This window comes from Mesoplodon densirostris, chromosome 7, assembly GCF_025265405.1.
Source record: "Mesoplodon densirostris isolate mMesDen1 chromosome 7, mMesDen1 primary haplotype, whole genome shotgun sequence".
Lineage (NCBI taxonomy): Eukaryota > Metazoa > Chordata > Mammalia > Artiodactyla > Ziphiidae > Mesoplodon > Mesoplodon densirostris.
The window spans coordinates 2698562-2724401 of NC_082667.1; the positions used below are offsets into that span (position 1 = coordinate 2698562).

At 54.1% G+C, this 25840-nt stretch overlaps 1 protein-coding gene across 3 annotated transcripts in view; it reads left to right on the plus strand.

Annotated features, from left to right (window-relative positions):
* KCNQ1 (potassium voltage-gated channel subfamily Q member 1) overlaps positions 1 to 25840 on the plus strand; it is a 348523-nt gene that overhangs the window by 267863 nt on the left and 54820 nt on the right. For all 3 annotated transcript variants that reach the window (XM_060104250.1, XM_060104251.1, XM_060104252.1), the window contains 4 exons: positions 3699 to 3774; positions 8944 to 9038; positions 9809 to 9855; positions 10700 to 10761. In XM_060104250.1, coding sequence (XP_059960233.1) covers positions 3699 to 3774; positions 8944 to 9038; positions 9809 to 9855; positions 10700 to 10761 — 280 coding nt within the window. The remainder of the gene's footprint in view (positions 1 to 3698; positions 3775 to 8943; positions 9039 to 9808; positions 9856 to 10699; positions 10762 to 25840) is intronic.

Genomic DNA, 25840 nt, shown 5'->3' on the forward strand with positions numbered 1-25840 from the left:
CCTGGGGAGACCCCTAAGTCGTTATTTCAGTGCAGGTCTCCCAGCAGTGAATTCTCTTGGTCTAGTTTTCACCTTTTTTTTTTAAATTTATTTATTATTTTTGGCTGTGTTGGGTCTTCGTTTCTGTGCGTGGGCTTTCTCTAGTTGCGGCGAGCGGGGTCCACTCTTCATCGCGGTGCGCGGGCCTCTCACTGTTGCGGCCTCTCTTGTTGTGGAGCACAGGCTCCAGACGCGCAGGCTCAGTAGTTGTGGCTCACGGGCCTAGTCGCTCCGCAGCATGCGGGATCTTCCCAGACTAGGGCTCGAACCCACGTCCCCTGCATTGGCAGGCAGATTCTCAACCACTGCGCCACCAGGGAAGTCCTCACCTTCTTTTTTTATAATTATTGTAGAAAATATACATAACATAAAATGTACCATTTTAACCATGTTTAACTGTATCATTCAGGGGCATTAAGCACATTCACGTTGTTGTGTAACCATCACCATCATCTCCAGAACTGTTTCATCTTCCCAAACTGACACCCTCTTCCCATTGAACGCTCACTCCCCATCCCCCTCCCCTCGGGCCCAGCCCCACCATCCTACTTTCTGTCTCTGTAGACTTGACGACTCTAGGTCCTCATACAAGTGGAACTATACAGAGTTTATCCTTTTGTGACTGGATTATTTCACTTGAACCTTCATTTGTAAGAACGTATTTGATGGGTATAGCATGCTAAGTTGGTAGGAATCTTCCTTGGGCACTTTAAGGATGTCATTCTGGCTTTCATCCTTTCTGTTGACAAGTCTACCATCAGGATAATGTGTCATCATTCCCACCCCCACCCCCCTGACTTTAAAGCTTCTGCAATGGTCCCTGTGCCTTTGGTCTTCAGCAGGGTTACTCCGATGGACCTGGGTCTGTTGTACCTTGTCTCTCTCTCCAGCTGGATCCAAAGAGCTGTTTGAATCTGTGGCCTGATGTCTTCCATCATTTTGGGAAAATTCTGTGCCACTGAGGCTTCAAAATTATTTGTTCTCCATTTTGCTTCCTCTCCTTCTAAGGTGTTACATGTATGAGAACTTCTAACCTTATCTTATATGCCTTACACTTTTTCCTATATGTTAAATTCTACTTTGCCTCCATACTCTAACCTGGCTATTTTCTCCAATTCACAAGTATTCTCTTCTCCTCTGCTATCAAATTCATCTACTGCATTTCTTAATTTCCATGAGTGTCTTTTTGTTCTGGAATTTCCTTTCTTTCTTTTTCATATAGATTTTACTTCTCTGGTGAAATTCTCCATTTGTCATCTATTTTCTTGAACCTACTTATCAAGTTTATTTTCAAGTCCTTATCTAAAAACTCTGAAGCAAACCAATTCATCTGTTTGCTCCTGAGTCTGTGGGTCAGCATATTGGGCTCCTCATCTGGCTGGTCTCACCTGGCTCGTCCAAGCGGCACCTTGGTGGTGACTGGGTGGTCTCAGCTAGCCTCTGGAGTCTGGAGCTGTCGGGCTGTCAGCCAGGGTGTCTCAGCTCTCCTCCACGTGGCTTTTCTAGCAGCCCAGCTCAGACATGTCCACATGGCAGCAGCATTCCATGATGATGGAAATAGTTGGGGGGAGCTCTGATCAGGGGGAACTGCAAAGGATTTACACCCATCTCACCTCCCCCCGCCCACCCTCTGGCCATAACTTTTTACATTCCCCCCAAAGTAAAATTCACTCACCCCTCCAAGAGACACCAGAGTCTCATGTGATTAGAGACTGCACCCTGTCCAAAGTCCAGCATCTTACGATAGGCCTTTTTTTTTTTTCAGCCTCTGCCCAATGCCTGGTCCCTAAACCAGCACTATGTGTTTCAGGATTTTGATATGATGTACCCCACTTTGGGGTCCTCATTTCTTTTAATCTATTGCAGCATGGAAAACCACACCTAAATTTAGTGGCTTCACACCACAGCTCTTTCCTTATTCATGAGTCTGTGGGTCAGCAATTTGGGCTCGGCTCAGCTGGGAGATTGTCCTGCTGGCTCTGCATGGGGTGACTCTCACAGCTGCAGTCCCCTTGGAAGCTTATCAGGGCCAGATGGTCGAAGATGGCCTCAATTCACATGCCTATTGCTTGGTGCTGGCTCTTGGCCAGAGCACCATGATTCTCCACGTGGCCTCTCCAGCCAGCCAGCTCAGGTGGTTCAAGCAACCATATTCCAAGAGCACACAAGTTATACATGATGGGACTTCCCCAGCATTCTTTTTATCACAATAAGGGTCAAGGTCAGCCCAAATTCAAGCAGTGGGAAAACCAACTCTATCTCTTGATGCAAGAGCTACAAGTCTTTAAGGCATTGAATCTACCACATCTTTAGATCTGTTTCCGTGGTCTGTTTTGTCCGTTTGTTTTCAGTCTGTTGAGTATTAAAAACAAAATAGAGGCTCCATGATCTTATCCCTACAGATAATTCAGTTTTCTCTGGCGTGCAAAAGGTGCGGGACGGAGCACTTTGCTCCAGGTGGGGATTGAGGTGATTTGAGGCTATGGCAGGGTTGGGGGGGTCTCATCTGAAAGCTTGGGGTGTTTGCCAGGACCCCGTCTCCTTGGTGACTCTGAATCGCAATTCTCCTCTCCCCAGTGACGTGAGTCTGTGGAGGCCTCTGCTTAGCTTTTTATCCTTCTAGCAGCTGCTTCTTGCTCCGTTTCTCAGAATCTCACCCCATGCTGTGCAGCTTAGTTCACAAATGTTTCAAGGGGAAATTGCATGAAAGGGGGCTTCCTTCTCTGTGGCCCCCCATTCACCAGGATCTTGGCCCATCAAGTCCTGGATGTCTTTGCAGCCCTGGACTCCTGTTTATCTTGCCAGCCCAGGGAGCCCCCTGCCCCCCATTCGGCTAGTGTGCCCCACACAACAAACGCACAAGCACACACGTGGGCTCTCCCAGCTTGTTTCTCTTCTGAGATCTCAGCCCTTGGAGTCTTTCTTGAGCTCAAAGCCATCACACAGCTGTGGTGGTGTTCTCAGCAGAAGGTTTGGTCAGATGCAAGCTTCAGAGCCAGAAGCAAAATCCCCACTGGTTCCACGTGGATGTATTTCCTTCCGGTCTTTTTCCTATGAACATATATATATCAACGATTGTGTTTCCCTTTTTAATGATGTTTCTAGAAGGAACTTCAGAGGGGATACCACACGGTCTCCTTAACAGGGTGGCTCAGGTGGTAACTATCCCTGGCTAATTTGTCCGGCAGCCCTATATTTTCCAAGTGGGTACTGGTGGGCGGGCTATAAAACCTTCCAGCTGAAAGGGGCCTTAGCTGTCATCTGTTTGTACCCCCTCCCCACTCTACTAGTGAGCAGCCAGAAGGCCCAAGGGTAGAAAGAAGCTTCTGTGGCTCTACCGTGAGTGAGGGGCATAGCCATTGCCAAGTCGGGACCCTGACTCCTATCCCACTTCTGAGCGACAAGCAAGGCGAGGATCCCTCTAGGGTCATCCCCCTAATTTAAAGCCTCTTAGCCTCAGCCTCTCCTCCTGCCACCAGGATGTGAGCTTGCAGGTCCCCATCCGAGGCGGTTGAACATTCTCCTTGTTTCTGGAAAGGCCCAGCCCTTTGTCGGGGGTGGGGGGCACATTTGGGAAGCCTCCGAACCTCTGACAGTGGTGGGCGTGGGATGACCATCATGGTCCCCACTCACGCCCTCCTCCCCATTCTCCACTGCAGGCTGCGGGAGCACCACCGGGCCACCATCAAGGTCATTCGGCGCATGCAGTATTTTGTGGCCAAGAAGAAATTCCAGGTGAGTCCTGTACTCAGCCCTCCTGCCCTGGTCCACCCTGAAAGCCCCTCTCCCACCCACAGCACAGGCTGCAGGGTCTCCATACCCTGCCGTATCTGAGACCTGACCCTTCACCCGTCAAACACCCTGCCATGACTTCAGGATCCGTCCCCAAGACAGCAGACCCTGGAGGGACACCTCCCTCATCGGCCTGGACCCTGAGGCCCAGCACAGAGCCCAGATGCGTGCAGAGCCCGAGGGCTCCCTGGCCCCTCCCACCCCCCACCAGACAGGAGTGGGAGTGAGTCAGGGAGGGTGCGGAGCCCGCCCTGCGTCACCTGGGCAGGAAGTGCTCTGTCCCAGGCGGCTCAGGGCTCTTGTCCCCCTCACCCACCCTGTGCGAGTCGGAACAGAGGGGAGACCCAGCTCTGCTCTGTGCCCCGGGGTGGCCCACCTTTGCAGGGACAGGTAGGGTCTCTCTGGCTGGGCGGGGCTGGAGACTGTGGGCTTCCCCATCGGCACTCCTTCCAGGGGTGGGTCTCCTGCAGCAGCTCCTGGGAGCCCGCAGAGGAAGCCATCTGGCGGCAGCCTTGGTGCCCTCCTTCCTACGTGGGGACCGTCCTCCATCTGAGGAGCGGGACCCAGCTCAGCCCTGACTCTGAGAACATGGAAACTTAGGAAGCAGGGACCCTTGGTAGAGGTCATTCTCTTTCCACAACGCTTGGCCACCGGTGCCTTTCAAAAGTGAGTCCTTGGTGGAGCCAGGACTGGGGGTCGCCCAGAGCCAACCAATATCCACATCCCCTGGGCCTGCTTCGCCAAGCAGGGGAGGTTGGGAGTGGCTTGTTCACACCCCCTGGGAGGTCACAGTGAGGCTGGGACAAGAGCCAGCCCCCTCCGGGCCGTGCCTCCCACCCCAGGCTGAAGGCTTGACACTGGCTCGTTCCAGCCCCCTCAGCAGAGCCCTCACCCGCCCAGGCCACAGAGCCAGACTCGGTGCGGGGTTCTGGAAAGACCCCACCCCCTGGCAGCCCTGGGGAAGAACCCTTCCCCCGCTGGTAGTGGGAACAAGAGCCCAAGGTGCTGGCCCAGGACAGCATCCAGGGTGCCCAGCCCTCACAAAGGCTCTGCCACGACACGACCGCCACTGATCCTGGCCCCAAGGACAGCCCTGGTGAGGCCCTGCCCCGGCCGCCCCGTTCCTCCGGCTACCCGGCAGCACCCGTGGCCCCCTTGGCTGGGTGGTTTGCACACAGAGTCCCTGGTGGCATCCTGCTGCCTGCCCGTCTGTCTGCCTGTAGCCCTGGAGGGGGGCCGTTCCCCACTAAACTGGGCCAAGTTGTGCTAAGGCTCCCGCCAGGGCCTGGGACTCCTCATTGTTGAAACAAAAGAGTTGTGGTGAATGCTATTGTCGGCCGGCGCCAGGAGGTCTGTGCAGCAGTGTTCTGGGCGAGATCCGACGGCCCCGGACAGAGGGCGTCTGGGTTCTGTGGCTGTTCCTTCCCCGAGGGCCCGCTGCCCTGGCGGTGCCAGCAGAGGGGTGGCTTGGCGGAGCAGGGAGCTCAGGGGGTGTTGGGTGAGGGCGGACTGGCCTCCTGGGGAGGGGGGAGGAGGAATGGCAGGAACCCCCTCAGGGGTCAGGTCTGGGCAGGACTGCTCCCAAGAGCAGAAGAGGCCCCCAGAAGGGCCACAATGTGTCGCCCTCACTGGAGGGCCGTTGGTGGTGACGTCTAAAACCACAGACGTCAACCTGGGGAGCAGAGGGGTCAGCGGGGACTCTTCCAGGATGGGGATGGTCCCCAGCCTGAGCAGCTGGGCCACCAGCGTTCCAGAGCAGGCCCCGGCAGGGCAGAGGCCATAACCTGCTGCCTGGGGCACTGTTGGGCCACGCAGGGCCGTGCCAGGGTGGACACCAGGCTTCCTGGGGGCTGCTTCCAGGGTCTGGGGGCACCCAGCAGGGCAGGCAGAACCTTGGGGCTCATGGCAGGCCCATCTCTGGGGGTGATGTGAGCAGCTTCCAGCTCAGAGCCACAGACCGCCCTGGGCAGATGGGCGCCACGGTGGCTGGAGCAGCTGTGGACGCTGGTGAGCGCCCGTCACAGAAATGCAGGCAAGAACACTGGCTGCTGACCTCCCTTCCAGGCCGAGGGTCTCCTTTTCTGCCGCAGGACATAGGCCAGGGTCCTGCAAATGGCCTGGAGGCTTCTGGAAGGAGGCTGGGCAGCCTCACCTCCCCTGCTCCCTGCCCCTCCCCTCGTTGCAGGACCCCTGGGGGGCCTTCAATAAATTGGTCGGGGCCCTTTGAGTGGAGGCGCTCCTGGGAGCTTCCTGGTTTGCCCTCGGGTACAAAGGCTCTTGAGCAAGGCCAGAAGCTGGGGCAGCAGGAGGGATGGACAGCAAGAGGCCTCCAGGAAGGAGGGACCCACGGAAGTAGAAGCGGTGGACGAGTCCCTGGCAGTGAGGGGCTCTGTGGGGCTCCAGAGGTGGCCCCCCACCCAGGCCCAGCTGTCAGGGATGCTATCCCTTCCCCCGCAGCAGCCCGTCTGTCTGTCTGCTGCACGCCCACCCCCATCTGGCCTCAGGGGCTGCAGAAGTGGCGGGTAGCCCCCCTGCCCGCCTCGCCGGCCGATAAGTACCCAGCTGGCCGCCCCTGCGTCTGGCCGGAGGATCCAGAGCCTCTTAGCCCTTCACGTTTGCCTTGAACTCACATGTCCACCGGCGGTCAGTCTGGACAGCCCGGCATTATCTCGGCTCATCTCAGGCTCCTGCTGCTGCCAAGGAAATGAGCTCTAGAGAGAAAGCTGAGATGATGTCTCCAGCTGGGCCCCAGGCCACCCCTCGACAAAGGCCTCCAGGAGCTCTGAGCAGACCCTGGTTGGGGGGCGGGAGGTGAACTTCTCAGCTCCGAGATGAGTCTCAGGGGGCCTGGGACCCCACCGCGCCATGGGTCCTGGGTGTCAGCCGGGCGTCGGTTACCCTGTTGTGGTCCACACCCTAGACAAGGCGAGGCCGGGGGTGGGGGGCCTGCTCACAAACCCCACCCTCCCCCGCTTCTGCAGACATGCACACGCATGCCCGGGCACATACACACACACCTGTCACCTGTACTCTTACGCCTTCCCACAGGGACATCCGTATACATTTGTGCACACAGAGGCTCTTAACACGCTCAGGTGCCCAAATTCACCTGCACGCAGTGGGCCGTGACCTCCCAGGGTGTCTGGGAGACCAGGACAAGGACCCGCTCCATTCCAGGCCAGGCCTGCCCCACTTTGACCTCTGAACCTAGCCTTCCCCTCTTCTGATCCCACCCCAGACGGCACCAGCAGGCCTGGAGGTGCCCAGTGTCACTCACAGGAGGCCAAGATCACAACTCAGTGGCGTGTGCACTGAACAGCAGTGCAGATCCTGGGTGCAGCCGCAGACGCTATCACAGCCACCTCAGGCTCTCCTGGCAAAAGCCAGTTCAGGACCTGCTGGCCTTTCTCACCTACCATCTTACTTCATCCCCACTCCCTCCCTGTCAGCCAGAGGGCTCAGCATCCCCATCTCACAGAAGGACAAACTGAGCCCTGGGGTATCACCACTAGCCTGTAGCTAAGTGCCACTGTTACACTTGTCATGAAGCTGAGTGTGTGGCAAGTCAGAGAGCCTGCCAGAGTCCCACCCCACTCCTGACCCTGAGGCTCCACCATGGGCCTCGACATGTAGGCCACAAAGGGACACAGGGTGGTGTGTCCAAAGCAGGGCTGGGTGTTACCTGTGCGGGCCCCACCTGGCAGATCTTGTGGGAGCAGGAACCCCCTGGAACTCTTGTGCCCAGAGTCCCTGACAGGGAGGAGGATTCTGCGCTGCCTCGGGATTCCTGGGGTCCAGGACGATGTGGGGAGCCGCGAGGACTTAGTTAAGCCGCCAGCGTTGATGGCAGGGCCCCTGGACATGTCCAAAGTGTGCCCAGAGATCGAGGCAGGACCCTGCCCTCAGGGGAACCCCATCTTTCTGGAAGGTGAAGGTGGCCCTACCCTTAGCCTGGGGTAGCCCCAGTCTCTGGGGTGGCACCCCAAGGAGAAGGAGGCCTCAAGTGGGCAGGGAGGACAGGTGCCCTGGGGCTCCCGGGGTTGAGACCTGGCCCTGACCCTCAATGGGCATCTGTGCCTTATTACTTCTCACCCTCTGACCCGCCGGGCCCGCCCTGCCCTGCCAACAGTCTGGCGTGTCTCTCGGGCCCCCTACACTCCCCAGCAAGATGCAGTAACCTCCCAGCCCATCACTAGTGTGGGCCCTTCAGGGTTAATGAGACCACCTGGGGCCCCCAACCCTGTCTCCCCGCGGTTCTCCCAATAGAAGTGGCCTGTGTCCCCACGCGGCTCTGGCTCGCTTCTATGGGTGAAGGGCCTCCTGGGCCATCAGACCCTGATGCGGCCAGCCGGATGCTACCTGGGCGAGACCCTCAGACCGTAAGCTCCTGGGATAGAGGCCATAAATGTGGCTGGAGGTTTTGCTGACATCGTGAGAAGCCCAGTTCTCTCTGTTGTGGTTTCACCTGAGCCCCGGATGCATTTATGGGCTCAGGGCTGGCGCCGAGCCTGGAGCTCTGGGGTCACCTTCCCCGCCCCCATGGCCCCAGGTCTGCTGTGGGACCATCCTCTCTTCCTAGGCAGCCTGGGAGCCCCAGCAGGAGGCCTGTCCCCCGGGGCCACCCCTGCTCAGCTCAGGGGGCTGCCTGGGAAGGGGGTGGGGTGGGCCACCTCCCCACCCCAAGAACAGTGGTTGCGCCGGCCAGCAAGTGTGTGGAGGGTGAGCTTGGGGCCCAGGCAGGCAGGCGGTGGCCGCACAAAGCTGTGCCCTCCACCCAATGACTGGCAGCCATGCTGGCCCCCCGCCCCCGGGCCCTCAGCTGGGCCAGCTCTTCCAAGGCAGCTTGAAAACAGGGACCGGTGGCCTGGAAAGGAAGAGTGGGCAGGTCCCTGCGGGGGAGTGGGCAGGAAGCTGAGGCCCAGAGAGGCCGAGGTACTGGCCCAGGGTCACCCAGCTCCCGGGGGGGATGAGCCCGGCCACTGCATGTGCGCTGATCCAGGCCTGCCCCGTGGTGCCACGTGGGCAGCTCCTTAAACCCTGGAAGACCGCGGAAGGTGGGTGCGGGCGCGCGTTAGCGCTAAGCCCGCAGCGTGACTCTCTCTCCCACCGCAGCAAGCGCGGAAGCCCTACGACGTGCGGGACGTCATAGAGCAGTACTCCCAGGGCCACCTCAACCTCATGGTGCGGATCAAGGAGCTGCAACGGAGGTGGGCGCGGGGGCCCGGGTTGGGGGGAATCTGAGCGGGCGGGGGAGGGGCAGGCGCTCACTCCACACATGGCCACGCCTCACATCCCAGCACACACCCTGTGAGCAGGGGCCAGGCCCAGCCCCAGGAGACACCACCTTCGGGAGAGACTCTACCAGTTGGGAGCCGACGTCCTCTGGCTTCTGACTTGGGGCCCACAGAGCTCATCCTCATGGAAGCAGCGTGGTCCTTGGGGACCTGCGTGGGCTCAGACCAGCTGCATCTCCACGGTGGGCTGGCCTGGGAACTGAGCTCTGTGCGATGCAGGGTGTGGCTGGGAGACGTGCCTGTCCTGACCACAGGCCAGGCCAGGGGCTCAGGCTGCCCCTGCCCCTGTCGCTGCCCTACTACAGGGATGTGAAGCCCACCCAGCCCAGCGACCTAGCCTCGCCCCGCAAGGGCCCACCTGCAGGCCTGCCTCTCTGGGATCATTCAGGACACTGGGCCATCCTGGGACCCTGCTGTGCCCAGGAAGGGTGACAAAGGGACAGCCCAACCACTGCCCTTCACCTCTGAGCGCCGCCCCCCAAAGCCCCCTTGGGAGCATGGGCCTCTGGAACCTGGGAGGCACCTGGCTGGTTTTTGGGTGGCAGTGAGGGGTGGCCCCCAGAAGGGGCGGGCAGTTTGTCTTGCTGGGCACATCAGCCCATCCACCCACCGACAGGCCAGATGTCCGTGCAGTGCCCCGGCCAAGCATGAGCTGGTCTCCGTCTCCCTCCCTCCCCCCCCAGGCTGGACCAGTCCATCGGGAAGCCCTCCCTCTTCATCTCCGTCTCAGGTGGGTTTCTGCATTGAGACACCCTGGGCCCTACCATCCCTCCACCCACACCTGCCTCTTCCACCATCAGAAAGTGCATGTCTGGCAAGGAAATCCAGAGAGGGGGCCAGGTAGACCCACCCTAAGCAAATTGGCTTCAAACATGATTTACAAGGGATTTTCAGTTAGTGAAAGAACCTGCATGCGTCCTTATAAATGGCAGTCTTTTCTAGGCTATTGATGATCTGAGTGTGGAAACATAACCAGGACCCTGGGAAGGTGGGGACCTGGCAGTGGGGTTGGGGGTGAGCAACCAGCTAGAATGTTGGGGAGCAAGGTGGGTGCCGCTCTGCAGCTCTGAGGCACAGACTCATGTCCTCCGGAGAGCGGCTAGGGGGTCACACCAGGGAGGGCAGGGACAGGCCAGTTCCTTGGGGCTGCCCTAGCCCAAGTTCAAGTGGGAGGCGCAGCTCACTCAGGGACAGGACGGCAGGAGCCGCAGGGGCGACAGGCCTCCCCAGCCAGAGCAAGTGCCCCCTTGGGGCAGAATGTCCCCTTTGTACAGCGGGCACCGTCTCAGGCAGCCCCCGGGCAGGGTGGGTGCCTGTCCTCTGAGGCTCTCGAAGGTCACAGAACTGGAAAGAGTGGAGTGGGGACAAGACAGCCAGCGCCCGGCCCACCCACGGCCGTCCCTGAAGTTCTCACCTCAGAAGAGCTTCTAAGAGACATTCCCATAGGTTCAGGCCTTTGACCCTCACTCCCTCAGCCCCATCGCCCTTCTCCCCGAGCCCAGTCGGGGTCACCTGCCCACCCCTCCCCGTCTGCCAGCCCAGGCGTCCCTGACTTGGGTGCTTTAACCCCACAGAGAAGACTAAGGACCGAGGCAGCAACACGATCGGTGCCCGCCTGAACCGCGTGGAGGACAAGGTAGGCACCTGAGCCCGCGCCAGCTCTCGCGGGCCACGCAGCATCGCTGCTGGCGGGCGGTGGGCAGTGTCCTTGCGGCCCGACGGCGCTGTCTACAGCGGCGTTTCACTCTCCAGCTCTGTCCTGAACGTGCAGGGCTTGGCTGGTGCCCTAGGTGTCTGCGGTCTCCCTCCCTCCCTCCCTATTTCCTTCTTTCCTTCCTTCCATCTGTGCCCGGTGTGCGCTCCCTGACGTAGGGCTCCAGCTCCTCTCCCATGTGCACTGGGCGTCGGTCCCCACGGGAGGAGGACGCTCAAGGCCAGGCTGGCTTAGACCTCTGACAAGTGGCATCATTGTTGGCAAGTGGCACCGAGTGCCCGCAGTCCCCTCCCTGGCATAGCTGAGGACCGCCCAGTGCACGCTGAGGTGGGCAGTGATGTCCACGCTGCCTGCGGCTCCCTCAGCGCCCAGCCCGCTTGCACTCAGGGGCTCAGAGGTGCTGACAGGGACACGAGGGTGCATCAAGGGGGGAGGAGGGGATGTGGGCTCCGGGACCGTCCTCCGCAGGGTCCGGACAGCGAGGGAGGTGGGGAGTGATGGCCGAGGCCCTGCTGGCTGTCCGGGTGGGACGTGGACGCCGTGCTCCCTCCGCTCCAGGGCACCGGCAGCCTCAGTGGCCGGGACACCCCGGTCCGCGCCGGGCTCTGTGCCCGCGGCCCCGCCTCTCAGCTCCGGAACCCCTTCCCAGGGCATCCTGGGAGCCTCGGAGGAGCTGTGGGATGGGAGGGGGCGGCCTGCTGCCCTTTGAAGTCTCCGTGGTTGGGAGCAGGCTGTTATCTTGCCGAACAGCTCATTCATCTACATGGACTTTATCTGAAAGCAGCCAGGGGGCTAAAAATAGAGGAATTTCGGTTGAGCAGGGAGTGCATCCGACTCTCGGTTTCCTGGGCAACGCCTGGCTCTGGCCCGTGTCCATCTCTGCTGCAGCTGGGCAGGCGGGCAGGGGCACAGCTCCGGGTTCCTGCCCCACTCACCCTGGCCTGGGCCTGCAGGACGACCCTCTGCCCACCGACAGTCTTCCCCAGCCTGGGCGGGTATGGGGCCACAACCCTGTACGTGGGGGAGGGCCGCTGTCCAGGTGCCCACGGGGGCCCTCACTTCGGGCCTGGCCCTCTGGGGCTGTGTAATGCCAACACCCTGACCCCGCCGGAGGGCTGGCCCGTCTCGGTCAGCACAGGCCTCAGCGGGCCTGGTGGCTCTCCTTTGCCCAGGCAGATGGTCCAGTGGCAGACTCCCTGTCTGGCAGGATGGGTACTGAAACTGGGAACGGTCAGCTCCCCAGGCAGAGCGGCATCAGAGGTTCTGGGGCCTGGACTCCGCCTCTCTGGTGACCCGTCCTTGGCTTTCACTCTTCTTCTTATGTGGGACCAGGGACTTGGGGCTGGCACATTCCAGGAGAAGCAGCAGGTGGCCACGCCCATTACAGTAGACCAGGCACCCGGCGGGGGTACCGGTGGGGCGGGGCTTCCAGACATCAACGGATGCAGAGGTAGAGCCGGGGAAAGGACCCAGGCGCCACCCCCCCACCCCGCTGCCTCCTTGCCCAGCTCTGGAGCAGCTCTGGCCAAGGCAGGCTTCACTGACTGGCCCCCGCCGCTGGCAGGGGTCGTGGTGGCCCATGGGCACGTGAGCCGGCCCCCACCCAGCAGCTCTGGGAGCGCCCCGCTGCCCTGTCATCCAGATGTGCTCACCCCTTCTCAAGTCCCTGCCCTGGTCTGGTTCTGTCCCCGGTCCCACTGTCCTGGGCCTCTCTTACAGCTCTGCCCACTGCTCCTCGGGACAGGCCACCCCTTGAAACCTAAAGCAGAGCCTGGTGTCCTCTGGGGGTGACGATGGGTAGGAGACAGGGTCCCCTAGAGCCATCTGGCAGCCGGTGGGGGTCTGAGAACCAGGGCTCAGCCCTTGTTCAGCCAGGGTCGGTGTGGTGGGCTGAGGTGCGGCCCACGTTGGCCTTGGGGGTACAGAATTATGGGCCCACATTTCTTCAGATCTGAACAACAAAGGGAAGGGTTTTCTGGAGTCCCTGATCCCCGGGGGCAAGGTTGGGAGCAAGGACCCTGGTGGCCTCCACCGTCAGGCTCTGCGCCCGGGACAGGGACCGTTTCTGGGCAGCAGGGATTCCGGGTGTCCCGCACACACTCAGGGAGATGGGCTCTGTGTCGCCTTCGTCCCTCTCCTGCCTCCCAGGAGCTGGTTCCGCCCAAGAGGCACAGTCACGCCGCCAGTCTCAAGGCAGGGAGCAGGCCGTGCTCCATGCTGAATCTCTGCCCCGTGGACACGTGCTGGACCCGGGCAGAGGCTGCCGTGGGCCGGCGTCCAGCTCAGGCTGCCCAGCCCCGCCCCCGCTAGCCGATGCCCCCCTCGGGGACAGACCCTGGGAAAGGGCCCCGCCGGGCCCAGAGGGCACAGTGGCGTGTCCCAGGCCCCACGTTATCACCACAGCCATCGGGACCATAAACAACCCCCCTCGCAATCCTGCTGACTGAGGGAAGTTGGGGGCAGGAAATCCAGCAGCCGTCCAGCCCTGGGAAGCCCAGCAGGCCTGCAGTGGTGGCAGTGCCAGCCGGCCCGCCAGCCCCAGCCGGAGCCCCGGACCTCCCCCAACCCCACCGGGCTGGCCTCAGGCCGGAAGGGAGCCTGGCCCCCAACTGCTTCCTCATCTCAGCTCAGGCCCTCCGCGGTGACGGTGGTCCCATCCCGGACGGCTCACTCAGCCACAGGACGAGGGGCTTGGAGAGGAGGGGGAGGGGACTTCGGGGTGCACAGCGGCTGCCCCCATCCCCGTCTTGGGAGCAGGTCATTCTGAGGGTCAGTGGCCGGGCTGTCCACTTGCAGGGAGCCACCAGGGGTGGGGGAGGCCAGCTCAGCTTGTTCGGGGGGGACTCCATCTCCCGGCAAGGAGTCCCCTTCCCACGTCCAGTCCAGGGGCCACGTGGGCTGGAGGGCCCCCCCCACACAGCCTTCTCTCCGGGATCCTGCAGCCTCGTGGCAGCTCGCACTCCTGCTCAGAGGCCCCCACCCCCCCTCAGGATGCCCCCTGTCCCTGGCCTAGGCTGGCTGTGCAGGCCTGCCTGGCTCCTGGGGCACGGGGAGCAGACACAGCATTCCCCCACCGCAGCCTGCACCCCACTGGCCTGGGGAGCCCGCTGGCCCCCTTAGTTGTGCGAGGAGAGGGCTTGTACTGCTTTGTCACGTTGCGTTCTCTACTCTGGCAAGGACTCGTTTGCCCAAATAAAGTCTCTTTTACCACTGGGGAAACTGAGGCCCGGAGAGGTTGAGCGGTTGCCTAGTTAGCTGGTTAGGTAAAGAGTTGGTCCCGGCGGAAGCCACAGACAGAAGGGGAGATAAGGTGGAGAGAGACAGAAGAAAGCAGAAGAGTATTTCACAAACAGAAGGGGCCTGGTCGAGAAGAGGCCGGGAAGGAACACTGAGGGCCAAGGTGAGGGCAAGCAGCAAGGTCCACGGGCGGCAGCGGTCAGACTCCGACACGCCAGGCCCTGGGACGGGTCCTGAGAACGCGGCCCCCAGCCCCCCGGCCCCTCCCTGTCAGGGCTGCTCCGGGGCAGGGACCCTGGGGCTCTCTGGGGACCCGATGGAGAAGTCTGCTCCCACCTTCCTCCCCCAGTGTGTATTCTTAGCTCCGTCCCCAGGACCTGCTGCAGTGTTTACATTGAGCCCTGTTTATTTTGCAAGCTCAGCTCACACTGCTTTTGCTGATATGAGGAACACAGTGGGCTGGGAGAATTTCTTTCTTCTCTGTTTTTGCCGGAAATGTTCATGGCTCAGAGCCGGACACAGGGAGTCCTGGGTTTCCAGGCCCCAGTTCAGAGACTGTGGGTGGGAAGGGCCCCCCCAACCCCCGACATTCCTTCCACCACCCCCCGGCCTAGAACCCTGGCCAGACACACCTTTCTCCCGGACAGGAATGCCCCCCAGGCCGGGGTCCCCACCACCTCACCTCCCCAGCCCCTGCCCTGGACCAAGTAGGCCCGGTCACCCAGGACCGGGCGTCTGCCCCAGACCCCCATCCTCCTGCTCTGTCTTCCTCCCAGACTTCTCCGTCCACCAGGCCTAAAAGCTGGACCCGGGGTCCTAGTCATCCCAGCCACACCCCCTGCTCCTACCACCACCCCGAGAGCCCCTCAAAGCTGCTCACCCTTGCCTGCCAGCTGCACATCCTCCCTGCTGAGTTCAGGCCTTTATCATCTTGGGCTTAGATTATTTTTCCAGACATCTATGTGGGCTCTGGCCTCTCCCCACCACACACCAGTCCTTCACATTGTATAAGCTTTCTTAAACACTGCTGAAACCCTCCTGCTACTATTTTCTTCGGAGTTTTTCTGTCCACATTTGAGGGTGAGATATGTACTTACAGTGTCCTCATTGGGTTATGGTATCCAATGTATGTGAGCCTCACAGAACGAGTTGAGAAGTGTTCCCTCTTCTTCCATATTCTAGAATATTTTGTATAGGATGAGGATTCTCTTCCCCTGAGTGTTTGGGGAAACTTGGAGGTAAAGCCACCTAGGCCTGGTGTGTTCTTTGTGGGCAGGTTTTTAATCGAGTCAATGACTCGGATGTTTATGGGACAGTTGGGGTTTTCTATCTCTTCTTGTGTCAGTTTTGATAAGTTGCATATTTAAGAATTTGTCCATTCCATCCTAGTTTTCACATTTATTGGCATTTATTATCATCTTAGCATCTGTATCATCAGTGGTTAGGCCCCTTTTTTATTGCCAATATCGTTTGTTTGTGCCTTCACTTTTTTCCATTGGTCAAGCCTGCCAGCTAGTTGACAACTTTATTCATGTTTTCAACAAACTTTTGACCTAGTTGATACTCTCTTTTGTCAGTTTTGTTTTGTTTCATTCACTTCTCTTTATTTTCTTCCTTCTATTTACTTGGGCTTAATGTATTATTCTTTAACTTCTTAGGTTGGATAATTATGAATTCTAAAACTGTCTGGATTTCTAAGGTGTGCATTTAAGACTATACTTTTATTTTTCTCTAAATACCACTCAAACTTCATCCCCCAGGTTTTGATATATCGCATTTAATTTTAATGTTCATTCACGCAAAGATTTTTCTAGTCTCCATTATGACCTCTTGTTTATCTCAGGAGCTATTTTGGAATATGATTTTTGTCATTGTTGTAATTGTTATTCCTCTATTGTCAAAGAAAGTGATCTGTAGGGTATCGATCTTTTTTTTTAAATAAACTTGTTTATTTATTTATTTTTGGCTGCGTTGGGTCTTCGTTGCTGTACGTGGGCTTTCTCTAGTTGCAGCGAGCGAGGGCTGCTCTTCGTTGCGGTGCACGGGCTTCTCATTGCGGTGGCTCCTCTTGTTGCTGAGCATGGGCTGTAGGCACGCGGGCTTCAGTAGTTGTGGCACATGGGGTTCAGTAGTTGTGGCTCACAGGCTCTAGAGCGCAGGCTCAGTATTTGTGGCGCACAGGCTTCGTTGCTCCATGGCATGTGAGACCTTCCCAGACCAGGGTGGATTCTTAGCCACCGTGCCACCAGGCAAGTCCTGTAGGGTCTCTTGGAACATTGTGAAATATGTTTTACAGGTACAACATGTCATCAACTTTTGTAAATGTACCTTCTGTGTTTGAATACCATGTGTATTCTGAAGTTGCTGGGTGCAGTGTTATACCTGTGTTCATTAGAACGAGCTTGTTAATTGTTTTGTTGAGATCTATATCCTCACTGGAATGTTTTTATCTTACTTGATCTATCATTACTGAGAAATGTGTTGAAGTGCCAACAATTGTGGAGAATTTTTCTAGTTTTCTTTATATTTCTGTCAATTTTCCCTTAATGTATTTTTAGATCTTATGATCAGATACATATAATATCCAAATTTTTATATATTCACTGCTGGAGTCAATGTTTTCTAATTCCATAACACCCGCTTTCTCTCAAGTAGTGTTCTTTTTTCCCTTAAAGTCTATTATCATTGTTATACAAACCTAATTTTGTTTGTAATCTTTTTTTTTAAGCTTTCTTTTGAGGTATAATTTACATGCCATAAAATTCACCCAATGTAAATGTAGACAACACATTTTAGTAAATTTCTAGTTTGATGTGCAACCATCATCAAAACTAAGTTTTAGAACATTTTTCAACACCCCCAAATTCCCTCAATGCCATTTGCAATCATTCCCAGCTCCCACCGCCAGCCACACTCAATCACTGACCTGCTTTCTGTCTCTGTATCCTTAAATTTCTATAAAGCTAGAAATTTGCCTTTTCTGGATGCTTCACATAAATGGAATCAGACAACTTGTGGTGTTTTGTGTTTAGTTTTTCTCACATAATGTAACATTCTTGAGGGTCATCTGTGCTGCATCATGTATTTCTTTTCTTTTTAACACTGAATAGTATTCTGTTGTATGGATCAACCACATTTTGTTTATCCATTTGCCAGTTGATAGACGTTTGGATTGTTTCCAGTTTGGGGCTATTATGGTCAATGCTGCTGTGAACTTTTATCTACAAGTCTGTGTATGGACATATGTTTTCATTTCTCTTGGTCAGGTTCCTAAGAGGGGAATTGATGGGTCATATGGTAAATTTCTGTTTAACTTTCTAAAAAACTTCTAAACTGTTTTCCAAAGGGTCTGTACCATTTTGATTTCCCACCAGTAATGTACAAAGGTTCCACTCTCTCTATATCCTTGCAAATACATGGTATGGTTGGCCTTTTTTCTTTTCGCCATTCTAGTTGTGGGTTTGATTTGCATTTCCTTAATCACTAATGATGTTGAGCAACTTTTCATGTGCTTATTAGCCATTCATAGTCTTCTTTGGGGAAATGTTTATTCAACTCTCTTGCCTATTTTCTAATTAAGTAGTTCTGTTATTGAGTTGTAAGAGTTGTTTATATGTTCTGGATACAAGTCCTTTATCAGATATATGACTTGCAAGTATTTTCTCCCATTCTGCGGCTGTCTTTTCATGTTCTTAATCATGTCTTTTAAAACACAAAAGTTTTAAATTGTAAAAAGTCCAACTTATCTTTTCTTGTATGACTCATGCTTTTGATGTTACATCTAAGAGCTGTTTGCCTAATCCAGGGACATGAACATTTTCTTCTATTTTTATCTCATAGAAGTTTTGAGACTCAACTCTTACATTTAGGTCTATGATTTATTTTGAGTTAATTTTGGGGTGTGGTGTGAGGAAAAGTTTGGGGGTTTTTTTGTTTTGGTTTGGTTTTTGGCTTTTGTTCTTTTTGCTTAGGGATAGTCAATTGCCTCGGCACCATTTGTTGAAAACGTTACTTTCCCCTATTGAATTTTCATGGCACCTTTGTCGAAAATCAATTGAACGTAAGTATATGGGTTTATTTCTGGATTCTCAATTCTGTTCTACTGGTCTATATCCCTATCCTTAAACCCACATTACACTTTCTCGATTATTGTAGCTTTGTAATAAGTTTTGAAATCAGGTAGTGTAAGTCCTCCAATTTTCTTCTTTCTCAAATTGTTTTGCACATTCTAAATGCTATGAATTTTTATATGAATTTTAGAATCAGCTTGCCAGCTTCTACCAAAAAAAAAAAAGAGAAGAGGCCTGCTGGGATTTTGATAGGGATTGTGTTGAATCTATAGGTCCATTTGGGAGAATGGATCTTAACATCTTAACATCTTGACATCTTAACAATATTGAGTCTTCTAATTCATGAACATGGTATATCCTTCTGTTTATTTGATCTATTTTAATTTCTTCCTGTGATATTTTATAGCTTTCAGTGTACAAATCTTACATATCCTTTGTTAACGTTCCCCCTAAATATTTTATTTTTGATGCTACTGTTAATGAAATTGTTTTCTTAATTTCATTTTTGAACTGTTTGTTACTAGTATACAGAAATACGATTAAATTTTGATATTAAGCTTATAAACTGTGACTTCATTGTTATTAATTTTAGTAAATTTTTTGTTATTGTTGTTGATTCCTTAGGATTTTCTACATACAGGATCATGTCGTGTGTGAATAAAGACAGTTTTAGGTCTTCCTTCCAATCTGGATGCCTTTAATTTCTTTTTTCTTTTTCTTTTTTTTTTTTTTGCCTAATTACACTGGCTTGACTGTCCAGTAAGATGTTGACTAAAAGTGGCTAGAGAAGGTCTTACAGGGAAAAGTATTCAGTCATTCACCATTAAGTATGATGTAGATTTTCATTAGATGCTCTTTATTGGGTTGAGGATGTTTCCTTCTATTCCTGGTGTGTGTTCAGAGCTCTTATCATGAAAGGACGTTAGATTTTCTCAGTTGCCCATTCTGCATCTTTTGAGATGGTCACATGCCTTTTAGCCCTTATTCTATTAATATGGTGTGATACATTCATTGATACATTAATTGATTTGGGGGTGTTAATCCAATCTTGTATTTCCCACTTGTTGGATTTTATTTGCTAAGATTTTGTTAGGAATGTTTGTATCTATATTCATTAAAGATATTGTTCTCTAGTTTTATTGTGACATTTTTTTTCTGATTTTGGTGTCAGGTTTTTAAATTTTTGTCTTTTTAATCCTGTATACACATTTTAGGTGCCTGTTGTAAACACTGTGTGGTTAGGTTTTTAAAAATCATTTAATACATTTATACTTAATGTAATTTCCAATATCTTTTGATTGATTTTCTAGCAATGTATTTTGTGCTTTTCATTTGCACTAAATTTTTTAATGTTTACTTCAGTCCTCTTTCTTGCCTCTTGTTGGATTGATGATTATTTCTCACTCCATTTTTTCTTCTACTAGTTTTGAAGTTATATGGCCATTCTTGTAGAGGTTAACCTAGGACATTGTAAATGGTTATACAATAGAGCCATTTGCTATATTTACCCACATCTGGAATAAAATAAGGACCTTAGGACATTTTAGTTTCAATCTCTCCTGCTGACTTATATGTCTTGTTGTATACTTTAGTTCAAGCATAATTAGTAGTGTTTTATACAATCAATATGTGTTTAAATGTACCCACCTGTTTGCCTCTTTTGTCACTCATCATTTATTTTTCATCTCAGATCTTACATCTGGGGTCACTTTTTTCTGGCTGAAGTATTCATTAGAATTTCCTTCACTGAAAATCAAAATCCCTCTGTTGTTTTAAGATGACTGTTTTACTGTTGTTCTTAAAAAATATTTCCACTGGGTATAAACTTCTAGACCCTAGGTTACCAAAAAGATTTTCTGTTAACACATTGAAAAGGTTGTCCAACTGTACTTTGACTTCCATTGTTTCCATTGAGAACAAAGGTGACAGTGAGTCATTGCTCTTTGAAAGGCAATGTATTTTTTCCCTCTGGCTACTTTTAAGCTCTTTGACTCTAGTGTTCTGCATTTTCACTATGTTGTGTTATTAGAGAGTTTCTTTTGTTCATTCTGCTTGGAATTCAGTGAGTTTCCTTAATCTGTGCTTGGTGTGTTGCATCAGTTCTGGATTACACTCAGCCACTATCTCTTCATATTTTGCTTTAGTTCATTATCTCTTCTGTAACTTTCATTAGACATTTGGTAGACCATCTCAATCCCCTCTATGTCTCTTAGTGCCACGCCCCCCCTTAAAAAATCACTTTGTTTCTCTGTACTGGGTTCTGGATAATGTCTTCTGATCCATCTTCCAATTCACTAGTTATTTCTTCAACTGTTTCTAATCTGCTGTTAAACCTATCCAAAGAATTTTAAATTTCAATGATTATTTTCCTATTTATGGAAATTCTATTTGGTTTTTATGCATACTTGATAGATCATTTTTATAGTATCTTTCTTTTCACTTGTATATTCAAACTTTTAAAAAATTTCTTGAAATATATTGAATATGGCTATTTTATATTTAATTTCTGGTATCTAAAGTCTTTGTGAATTGGCTTCTCTGTTTTTGTTTTTTCTTCTGGCTTTCATTCATGGTGTTTTGTTCTCTTTGAGGATTTCCTTCTCTTTTCTTTTCTTTTTTTTTTTTTGCGGTACGCAGGCCTCTCACTGTTGTGGCCTCTCCCGTTGCAGAGCGCAAGCTCAGCGGCCATGGCTCACGGGCCCAGCCACTCCGCGGCATGTGGGATCTTCCCAGACTGGGGCACGAACCTGTATCCCCTGCATCGGCAGGCAGACTCTCAACCACTGCGCCACCAGGGAAGCCCGAGGATTTCCTTTTTTTAATCATGAGTTCATATGTCTTAAAATGTATCTGTGGGGATTTTTGAGGTCTAATGTGAAGTTGAGGTTCTTGGGGCGGGGGGGGGGGTGGATCTACGTTCACCTCTTCATTTGCTATACACGTGGGAGTATTACCAGCCTGGACTATAAATCCTGGGCTCAACGTTTTCAAGACCCCCCAGGTGGTGTGCATTTGGGCTTCCAAGCTGAGCATGGACCACCTTGTGGATGTGACTTCTCAGGGCAAAATATTGTTCCACTCCTGTTAGCGGCAAGACAATTTTCTATATAGTCGTTTCAGGGACGAGGTTATTTCTTATTGACCTTTACACTGAACATAGAGCCGTTTGAAGGTTCCAGCTTTACATAGGGCTCTGCTGTGACACTTCCCCACCTGGGGCAGGTCTGGGCTTGGATACCTAGCTATCCATCACCTGTGAGACTGTGAAAACCAAAGCTCAAGTGTACTCAGTTCATCAAATGCCTTCAGGACACCTCTTACCTCTGTGGGCTCCACTTTCACTGCACATTCAGCCTCTGACCTCTCTTACTTCCTGGCTAGCTCGTCAAGGGCAATGAGTCTCGTGGTCGGACAAACTCTTGTTCACTTACAGGGGACAGAGTCAGGGTTTGGAAGGTGGGATTTTTCTGGGCAGCCTGGGTCTGATGGCTGCTGTCCCAACTCCCTGTACTGATTCCTGACCTTCCCATGTTCCATCTCCCCATGAAACTGGGAGCTACTGGGCAGTGGTAACGTGTCTTGTTCATGCTGGTCCTCGGGGATCTTAGCGATCAGTAGGTCTTACGCCGGGACTCCAGTGGGGACTGGGTTGGGCCACCAGCCCTTGGCAGGCTGGACCGAGAAGGATGCCAGCTGGTCTAGAGCTGGGAGCCTCCAGACCAGGGGCCAGCAAACTGGGGCCCACAGACCAAATCTGGCCCCTGACCTAAAGAATGTGTGACAGAGACTATACGTGATTCCCTAATGCCTATGATATTTACTATCTGGCCATTTACAGGAAAGTGTGCTAAGCCCCAATTCAGACCAATGTTGTCCAGTAGAAATATAATGGGAGCCACAGATATAATTTTAAACTTTCTAACAGCCACATCAGAAAAAATAAAAATAAACAGCTTAAATTCATTGTAATATGTTTTATTTAACCCAACAGATTAAGATATTATCATTTCAATATGTAATCAATACAAAAGAATGCTTAGGATGGTCAACATCCTGTCTTCAGAAGCCAGCGTGGGTTTTAGACTTAGAGCACACCTCAGTTTAGATGCTCTGTTTTCATAAGAACTGCTTGGTCTGCATTTAGATATCATAAAATTTACAGTTGAAAAGGCGAATTCTCATGCCTAAAGCATTCCAAACAACCATAGCTAAAGTCTTCCGATAACTGATTTGGGGATCTGTATTTAAATTTAATTGTGAATTCGTTAAAATTAAATCAAATTAAGATCCAGTTCCTTGGTCTCACAAGCCACATTTCCAGTGCTTTTAGCCAAGCAGGTCTGGTGAACAGGCTGTTGGAGAGGCAGCTTCAGACTGTCATGTGCTTGTGGACAGAGGCGAGAGTGGTCCCCGAGCATCTGACCAGGCCAGGCCCAGGGAGGTGCTGGGTGAACACCAAGAGGATAAGCAGATGCTGCTGCTGCGGGGAAGACAGGGGTGGGGCTGAGGCTGGGGCTGGGTGGGAGGGAGCATCTTCTAGCCCCAGCATCCCCTCGGTACTTCCTTGCACCCTCCTGGGTTCCCATTCCTCAGGCTCTTCCCTGAATTCCTCCCTCGAGCCCCTCGGGGTCCATGACCCACACCTCCCCAAGGGGCCTAAGGACCGTCCACCTGGGATTCTGGCTCTTATAACCACATCTGTCTCCCACCAGCCTTGGCTCCTGGGGGGCCGTCAGGAACGGCGTTCCCTGCGTGAGGCTCTGTTTCCAGGCTGCCTCAGACTCGGCGCACCTCGTCCCTAGCTGGGGCGGGTTGCACTGGAAAGCGGGGCGGCCTCAGATGGGCACCGATGGCCCCGCTCCCCCACACGCCGAGCCCAGACCCCCGACTTTCCTCTGCCCACCCCCAACACGTCTCTCTTTGCTGGTGACCTGCTCTTGAGTGGCACGGCCGTAAATAGGCGAAGGCGTGGGGCTCCGCCTGATCAAAGGGCCCCCTTCAGAAGCCGTCATTAGCTGCTATTCTGGGAACCGGCTATTTTAAGGTTAGTGTATTTTTTCTTTCCTGAGGAGCCGTCTTAGTGGATGGCAAGGTCCTGAGGTGCTGGCTCTTCAGTCAAACCACACAAGCCCTGTTTTGTCTAGGGTCTCAAAGATAAACCTATAATGAAAGCGTCAGTTGACACTAAGCCCCGCCATCCCCATTCCTGGGCAGAGGTGGGCGGGCCTGCCAGGGAGTCCCCGCGCCCCTCGAGCCACAGGGAGACTTGACGGGCCCCCGGGACGGGGCTGCCATGTTCCCGGAGGGAGCCCGAGGCCAGAGCCCAGCATTCTCACGGCCAGGGCAGCCCCCATAGGACTTGCCTAGAGCCTGGCTCGGGGGCCTTTTCAACAGTCAGCCCGGCTTTGGCCAAAAATCTGTGGAAGATGCCCACCCCCACCAGTGGCCAGGGGAACGCACAGTGACGCCATGGTTTAAGAAAATGGTAATACCCAGTGCTGGCACCCAGGTGGGGAAACAGGCATTCTTACACGTTGCTGGTGGGGACGCAAATTACGGTAGTAGCAGAGCTTCTGGGAAGGAATCTAGCAGCCTCTGTTAACATTCAAAATACATGTACCTTTTGATCTAACATCTCTGCTTCCAGGAAATGAAACCCCAGGGTCAGAGATCTATGTATCAGGACGCTTGTCATGCTCTAATTTGTGACTGAGAGACATGGGGAGCCACTTGATTGCGGCGAGGGAATAGTTGAGTAAAGGAGATTCCTCCCAGCTGTGGGCACCACCCAGCCTGAGGTCCGTCAGTGGCTCTGGAGCCACACCTTTTTCGGTGTTTTTTTTTTTTTTTTTGAGGTACGCGGGCCTCCCACTGTTGTGGCCTCTCCCGTTGCGGAGCACAGGCTCCGGACGCGCAGGCTCAGCGGCCATGGCTCACGGGCCCAGCCGCTCCGCGGCATGTGGGATCTTCCCGGACTGGGGCACGAACCCGTGTCCCCTGCATTGGCAGGCAGACTCTCAACCACTGCACCACCAGGGAAGCCCTGGAGCCACACCTCTGATGAGTCGCTAAGTCAGAAAGCTGAGATGCCGAGAACCGCTGGGGTCGTCTGGGCAGTAGACAGCCCACGTGCGGCTGTGAGATGCTTCGTCCTTGTTTGTCCGAGGTCAAGGTGCCCCTTGTAGCCAGTGTGCGTGTTCCGAGGTAGTTCAGGTAGAGATGTCGCATCCCATCCAGCTTCCTGCTCTGGCCTCGGTCCTCTGTCAGCTGGGGCTGCTCTCCCACCAGAAGGACTAGCCCCCAAACTCAATATCCTGTGAGCCCTACACCCAAGGCCCCCTCCCCAGGGCTCTGGGTTCACTCAGCACTCAAGCCTCCGTCACTAGTCTGAGCCTCCTTCCCCACAGGCTCTCTCTGTGCCAAGATGGGGGACACAGTCCAACAGCTCCAGGCCCCTTCCAGGCCCGAGGACCAGCCCCAAGCTCTTAACTGCTCCATCCTGGAAGCGACACACACATCACTTCTGCTCCAACCCGCTGGCGGAACGAGTCACGTGCCCCACCCAGAGGAATGTGGGGAATGTGTTCCCGGCAGGACCCTCTTGAGTCGTCTGTGTGACGGGACGTCCGTCTGTCCACCCATGTTCATCCAGAGGCGGCAGACACACCTGTGACTCGGGCCTGCCCACCTGCCCCTGCCCACACACAACTCACCTCAACAGCCCTCCCCATGGCCCGCGGCTCAGCCCTCTGCGCCCAGCAGGACCCTGAGAACAGCCTGGCACCGAAGGGGCCCAACCACGAGGCTTGGTTTTGTGGGCCAAGCCCCCACCAGGGTTAGGGAGCACCCAGGGAGAGAGGCATCTGGCCATCTGACCCGCCACACAGATGGGCACCCGGCCGTCGGCAGTAGACGTGTTTGCACAAAAGGGACGAACAGGGCGATGGGAGGGGAGTGTGATCAGCTGCAGGGTCTGAGCCGCCGTCCGATCCCCCCTCCCTCCACCGGGTCCCCAAGGTCCAGGTGACCGACCGGGCTGGAGGCAGATTCCCCCTCTGAGGAGCTCAGGAGCCCCTCACTGAGCTCAGAGGACTGGGCCGCCCACCACATCTGTGAGTCCGAGTTTCCGCAGGAGATGCTAAGATCACACGCCTCCATTTCAGAGGCTGGGTTTCCCTGTCACCGAGGGAGGGCCTGGGTCGGGCAAGCTTTGAGGGACTTTCAGGCATCCCAGGCCTCTCCATCCCATCAAGGGTGAGACCCTCAGGCCCCTGTGGTGTCCAAGGGGTTTGTTGCCAAGAGGCCATGGTCATGGTGGGGAGGTCAGAGCTCAGACTGGCCTAGAGCTGAACCGGCAGCTGGCATCCGGGCTGATGCTCCGGGCAGTGTGCCCGGCCAGCCTGTAGTCCTGGGCCTCTCCTGACCTAGAGGCAGGAAGGCTGGCCTCGTGGCTCACCTCCTCCTGGCTGGCAGGAGCCGATCTCCCCATGGTGGTAGCCTCGCCCATCGCTGGCAGCAGACGCTTGGCCTCCCAGGAAGGAACGTGAGTGCTGGCTTCCTTAGTCTGTTCTAGCTCAGAGACTAGGCGTGGGGGACATTCAGCACAGAGTGATCGTGAAGACTGCACCCCACAAAACAGTAGGTCCCCACCTCTGGGTGACTTGGAGGTCCATGGAGAGGCACCCGGGACCTCC